General features: G+C 45.7%; 1 protein-coding gene and 1 long non-coding RNA gene across 5 annotated transcripts; one reads left to right on the top strand and one right to left on the bottom strand.

Annotated features, from left to right (window-relative positions):
• Positions 1–334: 334 nt before the first annotated feature.
• Positions 335–5,691, top strand: LOC100135825 (tyrosinase). 3 transcript variants are annotated; one of them, NM_001124219.1, is given in 7 exon segments: positions 383–1,385; positions 2,433–2,649; positions 3,047–3,194; positions 3,461–3,642; positions 3,830–4,203; positions 4,478–4,774; positions 4,924–5,691. In NM_001124219.1, coding segments are annotated over 5 exon segments (1,629 nt in total). In that variant the 5' UTR covers positions 383–557; the 3' UTR covers positions 4,084–4,203; positions 4,478–4,774; positions 4,924–5,691.
• Positions 5,692–6,344: 653 nt separating this feature from the next.
• LOC118941168 (uncharacterized) lies at positions 6,345–9,598 on the bottom strand. 2 transcript variants are annotated; one of them, XR_016488515.1, is made up of 4 exons: positions 7,997–9,598; positions 7,525–7,678; positions 7,331–7,391; positions 6,345–7,108 (listed from the first exon to the last, which is right to left on the bottom strand). It is a non-coding gene; the product is annotated as an uncharacterized LOC118941168 (long non-coding RNA). The 2 variants fall into 2 exon arrangements; XR_016488516.1 differs by having other exon boundaries at positions 7,977–9,531.
• Positions 9,599–15,885: the final 6,287 nt, after the last annotated feature.

Here is a 15,885-nt window from a genome sequence, read left to right as displayed (position 1 = left end):
CATAACGACAACATAACTCTGTGGTTGTGAAACTTGCAGTGAAGCACAGTGTCAGAAAAAAAATCATCTTTTATGATTTAAAGAAACTTGAAGAAACCAAAATGCCATTATTTTTATAGTCACATTTCAATTGCCTTCACTGAAACCTGTAGGCAAGTGCTTTTGTGATTTAAAAAAAAACTATGTGTATGCTTATTCTCTACATTTATTCACCCCTTGAAACCTGAAGTGTAATTAAATCAATTAGATCCGTTGGTTAGTGTGAGAAAGACCATCGGTGTGTGTGTGTTCAGGGAACCAGCCACCCATGAAACAAACTCACCACCGGGGTCATGAGGCATGTGACCGCCGTGCCAGAGATGGGGGGAGGGCGGGTGTGGGAGGAGAAGTCAAGTAAGAGCCGCGGGGACTCTGACATGGCTGGACTACTAGGCACATGTGTTTCCCCTTCTCTCACTTCTACTTACCAACTCCTCTCTCCATTACTATCAAGACACATCACCGGGCTGGTGTGTGTGACAGGACGGGACGGGACGGGACAGGTGTGATGTATTGCGATGCGGCTCCTTCTCATCCACGGTGTGTTTTTCCTCCAGTGTTTGCGGTTCTCCCAGCAGCAGTTTCCCAGGCTCTGCGCCACAACGGAGGCCCTGCTCTCTAAAGAATGCTGCCCGGTCTGGGAAGGGGATGGTTCGGCCTGCGGGGCCAGCTCTGGCAGGGGGTTCTGCCGGGACGTGGAGGTATCGGATCTCCCCAACGGGCTGAATTACCCCTTCTCCGGCTTGGACGACAGAGAGAGGTGGCCTCTGGTATTTTATAACCGGACCTGCCAGTGCGCTTCCAACTACATGGGGTTCAACTGCGGAGAGTGCCAGTTCGGACTGTTTGGGGCTAACTGCGAGGAGAGGAGAGAGTCCGTGCGGCGGAACGTGTTTCACCTGTCGGCAGCGGAACGGCGGAAACTCATCTCTTACCTCAACCTGGCCAAGCACACCGTTAGCCAGGATTATGTCATAGCCACCGGGACCTACCGGGAGATGAATAACGGGAGCACCCCGCTGTTCTCTGACGTCTCGACCTATGACGTGTTTGTGTGGATGCACTACTATGTCTCCAGGAATGCTCTTCTCGGTGGACCGGGGAATGTCTGGACCGATGTGGACTTCGCCCACTGGGCTCCCGCCTTTCTGCCGTGGCACCGTGTGTACCTGTTGCACTGGGAGCGCGAGATCCGAAAACTGACAGGGGACTTTGAGTTCTCCATCCCGTACTGGGACTGGCGGGACGCGCAGGGCTGTGACATCTGCACCGAAGACCTGATGGGCGCCCAGAGCCCGCGAGATCCCAACCTCATCAGCCCTGCTTCAGTGTTCTCTTCTTGGAGGGTGAGACACCTTTCATCCTCTTCCTGTCTCTTCCATCATCTTCCTCTCTCATTTATCTTCACTCCTCCTCCTCTTTTCTCCTCCCTTCATCTCACTCTCACTGTCACCTTGACATTGTTCTTAGAAGTTCACAATAGTCTCCAAAGTGTTGCATTTTAATTCATGGTTAGGGGAGGTCTGGAGAGGAGGAGTCCACTATACAGGTTTGATTATATACGGTATTAATAGTCACAGTAGTCCAAACTGCTCCATGAACAGCAACCAAAGAGTGATCCAATTAAGAGCCTACATCTGTATGTATCACATCAACATGTGTGCCAGTTCAAATTGAACTCAAATTTAAACTTGAACTTAAACTAATGACACAGAGGCTCAAACTCCCAGAAAACAAGTTAGAGTGTTGTTTCGTGGTATATTTGCTTGGTGCCTTATGCAAATCTCTGTCTATCTATATCTATGTATAGGCCCTTGACTTGGTCAAGGAGAAGAGACTATCGAGATGTAATCAATCACACAGTGTATGCTTCTCAACTCACAAAACGTGAAGAGACATTTTCATAATTTAACTTTTCTTCATTACTTTCCATGTGAGGACTTGAATGAATACTGTGATGATATACTATCATTGTTGAGCTCCGCTGTAACCTAGATAGGAGGGAGGAGGGGTGGAGGATAGGAGAGGACTGGGGAGAGGAGAGGAGAGGACTGGGGAGAGGAGATGAGAGAGGAGAGGACAGGAGAGGACTGGGGAGATGAGATGAGAGGGGAGGAGAAGAGAGTGGGGTGAGGAGAGGGAAGGAGAGGAGAAAAGAGGAGAGAAGACGGGTAGAGGAGGGTGGTGATCAGGAGAATGTCTGACAACCTTATGTTTCTGCCAGAGGCCATGTTCTGTGAATAACACACAAAAAGTGAGATGTTTTTTTAAAGTGAGATATTCACTGAACAGTTACTTCAATGCTTTGGCCTAGGCTTTAGCTTAGCAGGCTAACACAATCATGTGGCATGCAGTCGTCCTGATTAAATTATTTTGTGTGTGTGTTTGTGTAGGTGATGTGTTCACGGGCGGAAGACTACAGTGTGAGGGGGGTTCTGTGTGACGGTAACGACGAGGGGCCGTTGCTGCGTAACCCTGGCAACCACGACCATAACTTGGTTGCGCGGTTGCCGACGGCAGCAGAGGTGGAGTTCACGGTCAGTCTCCGTGACTACGACACGGGAGCCATGGACCGCTCCGCTAACTTCAGCTTCAGAAACACACTAGAAGGTAAGTAGGGGTGTATGTGTGTGTGTTTGTGTTTGTGTTATTAGTTCTAGACCTCTAGAAAGTCAGTAGTTCTAGAACACTCTAGAGAGCATTGTTCTAACCCTAACTCTGGTGTTGTATTCTGACCTCTAACCCTTGACTTCTAACCTCTGACCTCTAGGTTTGGGCAGCCCTGTGACAGGCCTGGGTAACAGTGTGGTGATGGGGATGACATCTAACCTCTAACCCCTGACCTATAGGTTTTGGGAACCCTCAGACAGGCCTGGGTAACAGTAGGGTGGTCGGGATGACATCTAACCTCTAACCCCTGACCTATAGGTTGTGGGAACCCTCAGACAGGCCTGGGTAACAGTAGGGTGATCGGGATGACATCTAACCTCTAACCCCTGACCTATAGGTTTTGGGAACCCTCAGACAGGCCTGGGTAACAGTAGGGTGATGGGGATGCACGCCTCTCTTCATATCTTCATGAACGGCTCAATGTCTTCAGTCCAGGGGTCAGCTAACGACCCTATTTTCCTACTGCACCATGCCTACGTAGACAGGTACGCATACACACACCTCTCCCACACCCTGTTTCTCTTTCACTATATCTCTCTTTCTATTTCTCTCTGGCTCACTCTCTCTCTCTCTCTCTCTCTCTCTCTCTCTCTCTCTCTCTCCCAACACACACCCTCCCTGCCCCTCACTCCCTCTCTTTCTCTCTCGCTTACTCTCCCCAAAACACACCTCCCTCTCTCTCTCTCTCTCTCTCTCTCTCTCTCTCTCTCTCTCTCTCTCTCTCTCTCTCGGTCTCTCTCTCTGTTTTCAGTATCTATGAGCAGTGGTTGAGGAGACATGCTCCAGAGCAGACCCACTACCCAGAGTTCAATGCTCCCATTGGCCACAATAGGCAGTACCACATGGTGCCCTTCATACCTCTACACAGAAACATAGAATACTTTACCTCCAGCAAAGAACTGGGGTACCAATACTCCTACATGCTCAACTCAGGTAAGTACAGTGTGTGAGTGTCAGCGTGGGTGTGTGTTGTTTGACTGACTAATTTAGTAATATGCATGTTTTAATCGTGAACAGCTGAATGATTTTAAAGGACTCCTCCCTCTCCCCTCCTCTACCCTTCTCTCCTCTCTTCCCCTCTCCTTCTCCTCTCCTCTCATCCCTTGCTCCTCCCCTCCAGATCAGAGGATATCGGAGGTTCTCAGTCCTTACCTGGAGCTAATGATGGAGGCGTGGCCCTGGTTGCTAGGGGCGTTGGTCCTGGGGGCGCTGGTTACCATGACTGTGGCTGCAGTAGCTGCGACTATGACCCGGATGTGTTGGAGTGCGTGGCCATGGCAACTCGGGGAGAAGAGTTCAGCATTCCACCTACCAGAGAGGGAACCGCTCATCATCAGCAGTGATAGTGATACCCCCAACTACCACACTATTTAGTCCCAACTACCACACTGTTTAGTCCCAACTACCACACTGTTTAGTCCCAACTACCCCAACTACCACACTGTTTAGTCCCAACTACCACACTGTTTAGTCCCAACTACCACACTGTTTAGTCCCAACTACCACACTGTTTAGTCCCAACTACCCCAACTACCACACTGTTTAGTCCCAACTACCCCAACTACCACACTGTTTAGCCCCAACTACCCCAACTACCACACTGTTTAGTCCCAACTACCACACTGTTTAGTCCCAACTACCACACTGTTTAGTCCCAACTACCACACTGTTTAGTCCCAACTACCCCAACTACCACACTGTTTAGTCCCAACTACCCCAACTACCACACTGTTTAGTCCCAACTACCACACTGTTTAGTCCCAACTACCCCAACTACCACACTGTTTAGTCCCAACTACCCCAACTACCACACTGTTTAGCCCCAACTACCCCAACTACCACACTGTTTAGTCCCAACTATCACACTGTTTAGCCCCAACTACCCCAACTACCACACTGTTTAGCCCCATTTACCCCAACGAGCACACTGTTTAGCCCCAACTACCACACTATTTAGCCCCAACTACCACACTGTTTAGCCCCATTTACCCCAACGAGCACACTGTTTAGCCCCAACTACCACACTATTTAGCCCCAACTACCACACTGTTTAGCCCCATTTACCCCAACGAGCACACTGTTTAGCCCCAACTACCACACTATTTAGCCCCAACTACCACACTGTTTAGCCCCATTTACCCCAACGAGCACACTGTTTAGCCCCAACTACCACACTATTTAGCCCCAACTACCACACTGTTTAGCCCCATTTAGCCCAATGAGCAATGAGAGTGTGCGACTCTCTTTGTTTTTCTAGCTTCCAGTTTATTCTCCGTTAGTCAGCACCTCAACACTAAATCATGTACTCTGGGGGTGCTCCAGCTCATACTTTTTATTGGGCTATGTTAGGAGTTGTGCCATGAACATATGTTATACTTATATTTTACAGTGCTATGTCAACTCACACTGCCTTTGACTTTAGTAGGAATATAGAGGAATGAAATATTGAAAAAGGAGTATTGCATTGGACGGCTCATAATGATGGCTGGAATGGAGCCAATGGAATGGCATCAAACATTAGGAGACCATGTGTTTGTATTTGATACCATTCCACCAATTCCACTCCAGCCATTACCACAAGCCCATTCACCCCAATTAAGGTGCCACCAACCTCCTGTGGTAAACATATACAATAAAAAGACACCCTTTTACAGTAGATGTGCTTGATTTACATCGGATTGTGCATTCTTGGGTCATTCTGTTGGCTCCAAAGCGGGATCTCTGTCTACCGGCACACCGCCCGAGCTCAACCAAGCGCACCAATTGATTGACAAGCACACGAATCAGGAGGAGCATGTGTTGGGTGCGTCACTTGAATCACCAGCAACGAGATGTGTTCTGGCACATGTGGAATGTTAGTTTTAGATTCCTCCCCCGTTAGTCTAAAAAGTGTGCAAGAGTTCATGGAGTCTCTCTCTCTCAAAAGGTCATAACTATGTTAAATGATTATGATATTAATAAAGAAAAAAGGCTAAAAAATAACTGTGGTGTGGAGATATAGTCTTATGTAATGTGTTTGACTATTATCTTGAAATAAGAGATTGAATGTTACATGTTGAGGTTGTTGATTCAGGTTGAGCTTACACACTGAAGTGGTATTACAACAGCGAGGACTAGAGTTCACAATTACACTAACAAGAGTTCCCTTCGCTCAGAGATGTTGTTCTCTTGTAGTGAAACAACATTCCCCCTCCCGGTTCAGTGATTTCATTTTAAGTGGATCGAGATTTTTTTTTTTAAACCCAACAACGATAGGATTGAATGGGGCATGCAGACCAAGTTTAACATTTCTGGCCAAATCATTTCAAAGTGGTAAACTTGGTCTGCATGCCCCATTCACTCCAATTGTTTCCATTGTTGTCTTATTCCACTCGATACGAAATCGCTGAACTGGGACCTGTTAATGTTGTTTCACTGCATGAGAATAACATAGCCTGCAATTGTGAACTTGATCCAAAAGCCCCATTCATTCCAACTTCCTGGTTAGAAGTGGCTTCAGTTGGCTTAATGGCTAGATGATAGCTTCTCCTGGCCCAATACACTACTTTCAGGTTAAATAGGAAAATAGAGATACATTAAGTCTAAAAAAAGAGTAAAGATGTCCTTTAACACATTCAAATCTAAGGATCAGTGAGTAAAAACACCAGACAATCAGTCTTCATTTATTGAAATCCATAGTAAAAAATTCATAATAAAAAAATATAGCAGCACAGTAGTTGTTACTCATTTATATCAAAGTGAGAATACATGGAGATGAATGGGAATGTACAAGACTGAAACATTGACTAAACATCAAGATATCGTCTTAAATCATAGAATGCAATAACTGCACAGGGTTAAAGTACATGATAAAGCACATCCAGTAAGGCAACCTCTACAACTTACACAGCTCTGCGGTATCTCCAAAATAACCAAAGCCAAACCCAGGATAGAGGGGCTGAGTGAATGTGGTCTGGACTCTGTGGAGGAGGCTCATTGTACCAGAAACACTGTAGAAGGACAGAGAACCTGCCTTGTGATCCAGGTACACTCCTACTCTGGATGACAGAGGGCCTGATACTTGAGTGGCAACATTATTGTGTCTGAAATGATAACCACCATGATGATGCCGTAAACTCCAGGACTTGTCATTGAGTCCTAATACTGAGTCCTGTTCTAATACCTGTTCTCTTAATATCTTTATATGAGACTGCTATAGAAACACCTTTAACACTCCTCTCCACCTCCCAGTAACATCGTCCAGACAGACCCTCACTGCACAGCACCTGGCAGCGGTCAGTGAATCTGTCTGGATGGTCAAGATATGAATGGCCTGGTTTAGCTGTTATCTTTTTGTTCCCATCAGACAGAGATAGGTTGTGATGTGCTGTGTTTAGGCCCAGAGTCAGCTGACAGGAATCTGGAAGAAGAACAGAGTCCAATGAGGGGAGAATAATACTATAATATTATACTGTACCCTGGCCTGTACCCTGTGTTTGATTAGTGCAGAGCAGAGATCCAATCGGTGCAGGAGTCAGATAGCTACCTCGTTTTTGACTACATCTACCATTGCTGTATAATTCAATACGAGGGTGTGTGAGAAGTGTAAGATTGTAAGTTACGTCAGGATGAAGAGACTCACATTAGAAAGAACTGTTCTCTGGTCTTGGGCTCAGGAGGTAATAGAACATCCACTGTATTCACTAGACACAAACATGTTCACAGAGAGAGGGGGAATGTTACCATCCCATCTACAATATTACACATGTATAACGTTAAGTCTGGGACCTTTGGTCTAAAGTTGAATGTTTTGACGACGTGTATTATTTCTCCCACCTGCGCTGGAGATCTTGGTCCGTTGTCCTTTAAGGAAGCCTTGTAGTTTCTCCCTCAGCTCAGACACAGCCTCGCTCACGTCTCCAAAGAACTGATGAGGACTAGCAACGATAGGGGGTAAGTCTGAAGAAGATACACTAGGATTGGAGTAAGACTGAGAGAAGACAGAGACAGACACAGAGAGAACATGAAATAAATGAACGTAGAAACATTCTCAAGTATAGAACGTACTGTATTATCTGTCTTTTCTGAATTTTTTATTTATTTTTAAACACTGCAGACACAAGAAACAAAAGCCATCAGTATTCTAAAAAACCTCTGACTTTCCTGTTGTCTTGTAGAGGAATAAATTATTAACAATGGCCTACAGGTTAATGCACTGACACATCAACGGAATATTCAACCCACAGCCCTGAAGTACAGTAATAGTTCAGAAGAGAAGAATCACAGACTTTAGTGAAGAACGTTTTACCTTCAGCTTTTTCCGGGGGATTCTTAGGTGTTAGATGTTTGATGGCCTATGACCCCTGGGCTTGCCGCCCTTGCCTTGTTACGGGAAGTGTGCGACCGAGCAAGGGCATGCTGTATGTGGACAATCCAAATGTTTCTTGCGAGCAGACATTTACATTCAGAAATGGACATTAGGCCTATGCTCCAAAGTACACAAGTAAAAATGAGTCCGAGCGAGAGAGAGACAGAGAGAGAGAAAGAAACACATAGTCAAAATAGGCACATACAACACTCGTTCTGCCAGTCACATTCTGTTAAAGGTCCCCAAAGCGCACACACCCTTGGGTCGCTCATCTTTTCAATTCGCTGCAGCTAGCGACTGGAACGAGCTGCAACAAAACACTCAAACTGGACAGTTATCTCTTCATTCAGAGACTCAATCATGGACACTCCTGGCTGCTTCGCGTGATGTGTTGTCTTTACCTTCTTGCCCTTTGTGCTGTTGTCTGTGCCCAATAATGCTTGTACCAATTTTTGTGCTGCTAACATGTTGTGCTGCTACCATTCTGTGTTGTCATGTGTTGCTGCCATGCTGTTGTTTTCTTAGGTCTCTCTTTATGTAGTGTTGTCTCTCTTGTCGTGATGTGTGTTTTGTCCTATATTTATTTTTAATCCTAGCCCCCGTACCCGCAGGAGGTATTTCACCTTTTGTTAGGCCGTCATTGTAAATAAGAATTTGTTCTTAACTGACTTGCCCAGTTAAATAAAAATAATAGCAATGGCTTTTGACTGTAAAATTGTGATACATTTGGAGAATCTAGGTTAAAATCGACATGCATTCAAGGTTTGAGGTTGGTAAATAGTATTAACCCAGCCAGGGCTGATTAGATGTTCATCAGAGATTCACCAACAGGTTGATCTAGTTTTACCTGTTTCTCAGTCCTCTCTGCTGCTACTGACAGTGTATCATGGCCTTTATGTTCATCCATACACAGCACACAGATACACTTCTGGTCGGTACGACAGTAAACCTCCAGCAGTTTGTCATGATGAGAGCAGATCTTTTCCTGTAGTTGCGCAGTGGCTTTGACCAGCGTGTGCTTCTTTAAGCCAGGAATATCATAGTGAGGTTGGAGGTGAGTCTCACAGTAAGACACCAAACACACCAGACGGGACATGAGGGATTTCTGCTTTCTGGTCCCAGTGCAGAAATCCCACGCCACATCTCCAGGTCCAGCATAGCACAAAACAGGTGGAGCAGCCTGGAGTCCTGTCTTCTTCAGTTTCTCCACCACCTCAGCCAACGTGCCATTTTTCCTCAGAGCAGGTCTTGGAGTGAAGGTCTGTCTGAACTGGGGGCAGCTGTAGACGCCCCTCTGGTCATCCTGATCCCAGCAGCCCTCAATACAGCTCCTACAGTAACTGTGTCCACAGCCAGTAGTTACCGGCTCCTTTAGTAGATCCAGACAGACCAAACAACAGAACTGTTCCTGGTCAAGCAGAACTCCCTGTTGAGCCATTTGGACTGCTTTTCACTCACAAAGACAGACTAGAATCAGTTTCTCTTTCAAAAGGGAAAGAGGGAGGGGGGGGGGGGTGTTTGTAGGAGCGACTTCCTGGTTCTGCCAGAGGGGTGGGGTTAGAAAGAGCAAGCAACTGAAAGACATAGGGGGTTTAATTAGGTGTAAGGCCTTTTAACATTAAGTAAACATGGAAACATTCTCAAATATAAATCATTAGAATGTATATCGGTCCTTTCTGAAAGGACTCAAAGCAGACATACTATTTGGCACTGCGCAGCCATGGAAGAACAATCAGTGATATAAAAACCTAAGACTTTCCTGTTAGTGGGGCAAAAAAGTATTTAGTCAGACACCAATTGTGCAAGTTCTCCCACTTAAAAAGATGAGAGAGGCCTGTAATTTTCATCATAGGTACACTTCAACTATGACAGACAAAATGAGAGAAAAAAATCCAGAAAATCACATTGTAGGATTTTTAATGAATTTATTTGCAAATTATGGTGGAAAATAAGTATTTGGTCACCTACAAACAAGCAAGATTTGTGGCTCTCACAGACCTGTAACTTCTTCTTTAAGAGGCTCCTCTGTCCTCCACTTGTTACCTGTATTAATGGCACCTGTTTGAACTTATCAGTATAAAAGACACCTGTCCACAACCTCAAACAGTCACACTCCAAACTCCACTATGGCCAAGACCAAAGAGCTGTCAAAGGACACCAGAAACAAAATTGTAGACCTGCACCAGGCTGGGAAGACTGAATCTGCAATAGGTAAGCAGCTTGGTTTGAAGAAATCAACTGTGGGAGCAAATATTAGGAAATGGAAGACATACAAGACCACTGATAATCTCCCTCGGTCTGGGGCTCCACGCAAGATCTCACCCCGTGGGGTCAAAATGATCACAAGAACAGTGAGCAAAAATCCCAGAACCACACGGGGGGACCTAGTGAATGACCTGCAGAGGGCTGGGACCAAAGTAACAAAGCCTACCATCAGTAACACACTACGCTGCCAGGGACTCAAATCCTGCAGTGCCAGACGTGTCCCCCTGCTTAAGCCAGTACATGTCCAGGCCCGTCTGAAGTTTGCTAGAGAGCATTTGGATGATCCAGAAGAAGATTGGGAGAATGTCATATGGTCAGATGAAACCAAAATATAACTTTTTGGTTAAAACTCAACTCGTCGTGTTTGGAGGACAAAGAATGCTGAGTTGCATCCAAAGAACACCATACCTACTGTGAAGCATGGGGGTGGAAACATCATGCTTTGGGGCTGTTTTTCTGCAAAGGGACCAGGACGACTGATCCGTGTAAAGGAAAGAATGAATGGGGCCATGTATCGTGAGATTTTGAGTGAAAACCTCCTTCCATCAGCAAGGGCATTGAAGATGAAACGTGGCTGGGTCTTTCAGCATGACAATGATCCCAAACACACCGCCCGGGCAACGAAGGAGTGGGTTCGTAAGAAGCATTTCAAGGTCCTGGAATGGCCTAGCCAGTCTCCAGATCTCAACCCCATAGAAAATCTTTGGAGGGAGTTGAAAGTCCGTGTTGCCCAGCAACAGCCCCAAAACATCACTGCTCTAGAGGAGATCTGCATAGAGGAATGGGCCAAAATACCAGCAACAGCGTGTGGAAACCTTGTGAAGACTTACAGAAAACATTTGACCTCTGTCATTGCCAAAGGGTATATAAAAGTATAGAGAAACTTGTTATTGACCAAATACTTATTTTCCACCATAATTTGCAACTAAATTCATTAAAAAATCCTACAATGAGATTTTCTGGATTTATTTTTCTTCTCATTTTGTCTGTCATAGTTGAAGTGTACTTATGATGAAAATTACAGGCCTCTCATCTTTTTAAGTGGGAGAACTTGCACAATTGGTGGCTGGCTAAATACTTTTTTGCCCCACTGTATGTAGATGAATACATTTTTTATAAATGGATAAAACAGAATATGATACTCAACCCACAGCTCTGAAATAGAGTTCTACTTTAGAAGATACATTTTTTTTTGTCTTCACAGGGATCATTTAAATAAGACTCTGAAAAACACTTCAGCTTTTTCCATGGGATTCTTATAAGTTAGCCTTTGGCCCCTGGGCTTGCCTCATTATTGGAAATGAGCAAGGGCATGCTGTATGTCGACAAGCCAAAGTTATTTTCAAATATTGACAATAGGCCTATACGCCAAAGATGAAAGTAGACACTAAAAACTAGTCTTAATGGAAAGATGAGACACGTATTAAAATAAATTTATTTTGACAAAGCTCACAAAAATGACATACATTTGGATTGAAACAAATTGGACTGGCACTGTTGTAGCAAAATGGGCCCCTAGCTCTCCTACGACCATCCATGGGCTTTGACCTGGTCCTTCCGTCTACGCACTGGTGTTAAGGCTTTCAAAGCAGCGAGAGGTTTGGTGAACAGTACCTGTAGACCAGCCACTCTACCGGTCTTCAGAATCTGAACAGAAGGAGAAGGGGCTGCCGTGCTTGGGGGCACGTCAGCCAGGTTGGAGTTGGTGCTTGTGGTCCTGCGCTGGTCTCCAAGGTCTACAGAAGAACTCGGACAAGTTGTGCGAGAGAGACAGTCCATGTTGGTTTCAAAGGAAGGTCCTGTGGCCGTCGCACCCTTGTGGAATAGCGATTCCCTTCGCCGCGTACATGGACTCTGGGCGAGCGCACGGAAGCCGTATGAGGTGGTGACTTTGTCAACGTGTGGCAGGGACATTGCAGCTCGGGTGGATGGGTCAGATAGGTCCTCTCCAGGTGAGAGGTTCCGGTGAAGCTTGGCCCTCATAGTTGGTGTCGATGGTAGTCGAGGGAGCCGAGAGGACGGAGTAGATGTGGACAGGTGTTGGTTGGGGCTAATCGGGGACATCAGTCTTGACTGATCCGTTTCTGAATCTAGCTGTGCACGGGGATATCGCAGCCTTGACGGAATTATAAAGGTAGGAATCCTTTCAGGAGTTAGAGCAATGTTACGCAGAGACACACCTGCCTTTGATGCTTGCATGGTCAGAAAGCTTCGATAGTTGGTGTGCGTAACGTTCAACTTAAGCTGGTAAAACAATGTGCGACAGACTTCGAGCCAAACCTACTTGTATATTTTCAAACAAAGACCTTTCTAAAAACGTCGTAATGACCGTAGTATTCAATTGGGCAACCCACCTGGTGTTTTCATAGCCTAGGCTAATGGAGCACCAGGTGAATTTAATTAACCAATGGCCTAAACTAATTAGACAATTTCACAGGTTCTGTTAATTGACCGAAGTCTGGCCAAGGCATTCCAAACGTTTCTGTAAAAAACAAATCTACGATCACACCGACAGTGTCATTGCATTTTGGTACACCGGACGGTACACTTATTTCCAATGGAACGCTGCGTTTGCCTTGCAGCATTGCGTTGTAGTGCGTTCTGTGTGGTGCATTCGTTGGATTTATCGAACATGTGCGTCAAACTGTATGCGTAGACGGCTTGACAGAAATGGTAGCAGAAGGTGACTGTTGAATTGTTGTTGCACACATATCCAGATGATGCTGCTTACTATTTTGCCCAATGAACCTCTCGGTATTTGTGATGCTCCTCTGGGTACCAGCTCATGTGGGAGTAGAGGGGAATGAGGAGGTGGATGTTATCACCAAGCAGGCTCTTTTTAAACATCCTAATGTTGACATGGAATTGTCCATCAGTAAAGCAGAAGCCAAGGGGTTGATGATAGCAGAGGTTAAAAATAAATGGCAAGAGTTGTGGAAAGGGGAAAGGTGCCTGTATAAGATTCAGGAAAAGGTGGGGGCAGCGAGGTCATCAGGTCAAGAGAGAAGGGAGGAAAGTGTGAGACTGAGACTGGAACGTACAAGGCTCAGTGGGGACCCATCATTCAGGGCACCTGTTTTGAGCCCCACCTGTTTAGCAACATAAATAAATAATAATAATACATTGTTTTGCATGGTATTTTGCCATTAATACATGTCACATATCAGTTTGCAAACCATGTAACAAAAAAAAAGAATACATCTTTGAATTAATAAAGCTGCATACAAACATGGTCTCTTTTTTTTGTTGCTTTCTTGAGTAAGGCAGCTCCAAAGGGCAGGTGTTTCAGCCTAGCTCAGTGCTTTCTGTGGTGGTGGGTCAGCCATCCAGCAAATACGGAGCATAGGGGTTGATGATGTTCTCTAGTTGCGCCGTGACTGGCTCAGTGTTCTGTCACACATGGGGACACTACGTCCCCGCAGAATCTAGAGGGAGAGCTCGACAATTCAAGCCCCTTGGGTGCTGCCATAGAGTTACATTAGAAGTGCCCATCCAAGAAGTCTCGAGGTCATTGGCCACAGATAGAAGGATGTCAAATCACATTATATCTACCGTAGCTTTGATTGGGCTGATCATGTCGGCATCATACTTTCAATCTTACATCAATCTTAGCTAGCTAAGCTGGACAAGCAGTCATCATCATGAACCAAGTTGACAATCTACTGGCAAATCCATTTCAATCCTTGTCATATGAAGAGAAATGATAGATAAAATGTATCCGTGCTCATCGGCCATTGTACATAAACATTACACAACAAGTTGGAAATTGCAAATTCAACAATGAGTGGTTTGAAAGGAATCAGTGGCTAACTGCAAGCGTTGCAAAGCAATCACTAGCCTGTTATTTTGTGTAGTGGGTGTGTGGTCCAAATGTGGGTTTAAGGGTCTCTTTTCCAAGCTGAAAAATATAAACATTCAACACCATGGACCAGAAAAGATTGAATACATTGGCCATGCTGTCAATTCAGCATGACTTCTGCCGCGTTCAAAAAACTAGAAACTCGGAACTGGGAAATCTCAGACTTCAGTGAAGACAAGACAACTGGGAACTTGGGGAGAAAACTAGCTCCGACTGGGAAAAAAAGTTTTGAACGGTCATCCAACTCGGAATTCCAAGTCGGGAACTCTGGCCTCTTTTTAAAGCATCGACCTGAAGATCACTGACGTCATGATTCGACCCAGTTGTCTTGAATGCACCATAAATCCAGAGAATGACAGACTTTGATGAAAGTTTGATGAAAAAATATTCACAAAAGGTCAGTCCAAAAATGTATTGTATGCTGCTGCATAAATGATGTAATATGCCAGGGAGATATGTAGACTGTAGCTATTAAGTATGTTGCGTAGTAAGCTGTTAGTTGCCCATGTGCATTTTATGAGTGTTACACCAATGCCATGATTACTGTGTATATATGTGATAACCTTTGTATGCTTGCACTGCGCAATGATGGAAAAGTACTGGGCAAATGGAGATGTACTGCTTTAGTTCTCAGGTTGAGAATTGTCTGCACCTGCTGATAGTCACGCAGCCTTAAGGCCTGAGATAGTAGAGTGACAAACCAAAGTCTAGACATGTTTTTCTCATCTTAGATACTTTGTATCTAATCCAATGCAATGCAAATAGTCTGGGTAGCCATTTGATTAGATGTTCAGGAGTCTTATGGGTTGGGGGTAAAAGCTGTTTAGAAGCCTCTTGGACCTAGACTTGGCGCTCCGGTACCACTTGCTGTGCGGTAGCAGAGAGAACAGTCTATGACTAGGGTGGCTGGAGTCTTTGACAATTTTTTATTTGTATTTGTATTATTATTATTTTTTTTTACCCCCTTTTTCTCCCCAATTTCGTGGAATCCAATTGTTAGTAGTTACTATCTTGTCTCATCGCTACAACTCCCGTACGGGCTCGGGAGAGACGAAGATCGAGAGCCATGCGTCCTCTGAAACACAACCCAACCAAGCCGCACTGCTTCTTAATAAAGCGCGCATCCAACCCGGAAGCCAGCCGCACCAATGTGTCGGAGGAAACACTGTGCACCTAGCGACCTGGTCAGCGTGCACTGCGCCCGGCCCGCCACAGGAGTCGCTAGTGCGCGATGAGACAAGGATATCCCTACCGGCCAAACCCTCCCTAACTCGGACGACGCTAGGCCAATTGCCCCATGGACCTCCCGGTCGCGGCCGGCAGCGACAGAGCCTGGGCTCGAACCCAGAGTCTCTGGTGGCACAGCTAGCACTGTGATGCAGTGCCTTAGATCACTGCGCCACCCGGGAGGCCTCTTTGACAATTTTTAGGGCCTTCCTCTGACACCACCTGGTATAGAGGTCCTGGATGGCAGGAAGCTTGGCCCTGGTGATGTACTGGGCCGTACGCATTACCCTCTGTAGTGCCTTGCGGTCAAAGGCCGAGCAGTTGCCATACCAGGCAGTGATGCAACCAGTCAGGATGCTCTTGATGGTGCAGCTGTCGAACCTTTTGAGGATCTGAGGACCCATGCCAAATCTTTTCAGTCTCCTGAGGGGAAATAGTTTTTGTTGTGCCCTCTTTACGACTGTCTTGGTGTGCTTGG

The sequence above is a fragment of the Oncorhynchus mykiss genome, chromosome 18 (assembly GCF_057628025.1).
Source record: "Oncorhynchus mykiss isolate SJ-2025 chromosome 18, ASM5762802v1, whole genome shotgun sequence".
Classification (NCBI taxonomy): Eukaryota; Metazoa; Chordata; class Actinopteri; order Salmoniformes; family Salmonidae; genus Oncorhynchus; species Oncorhynchus mykiss.
This window is presented reverse-complemented; position numbering and strand designations above follow the sequence as displayed.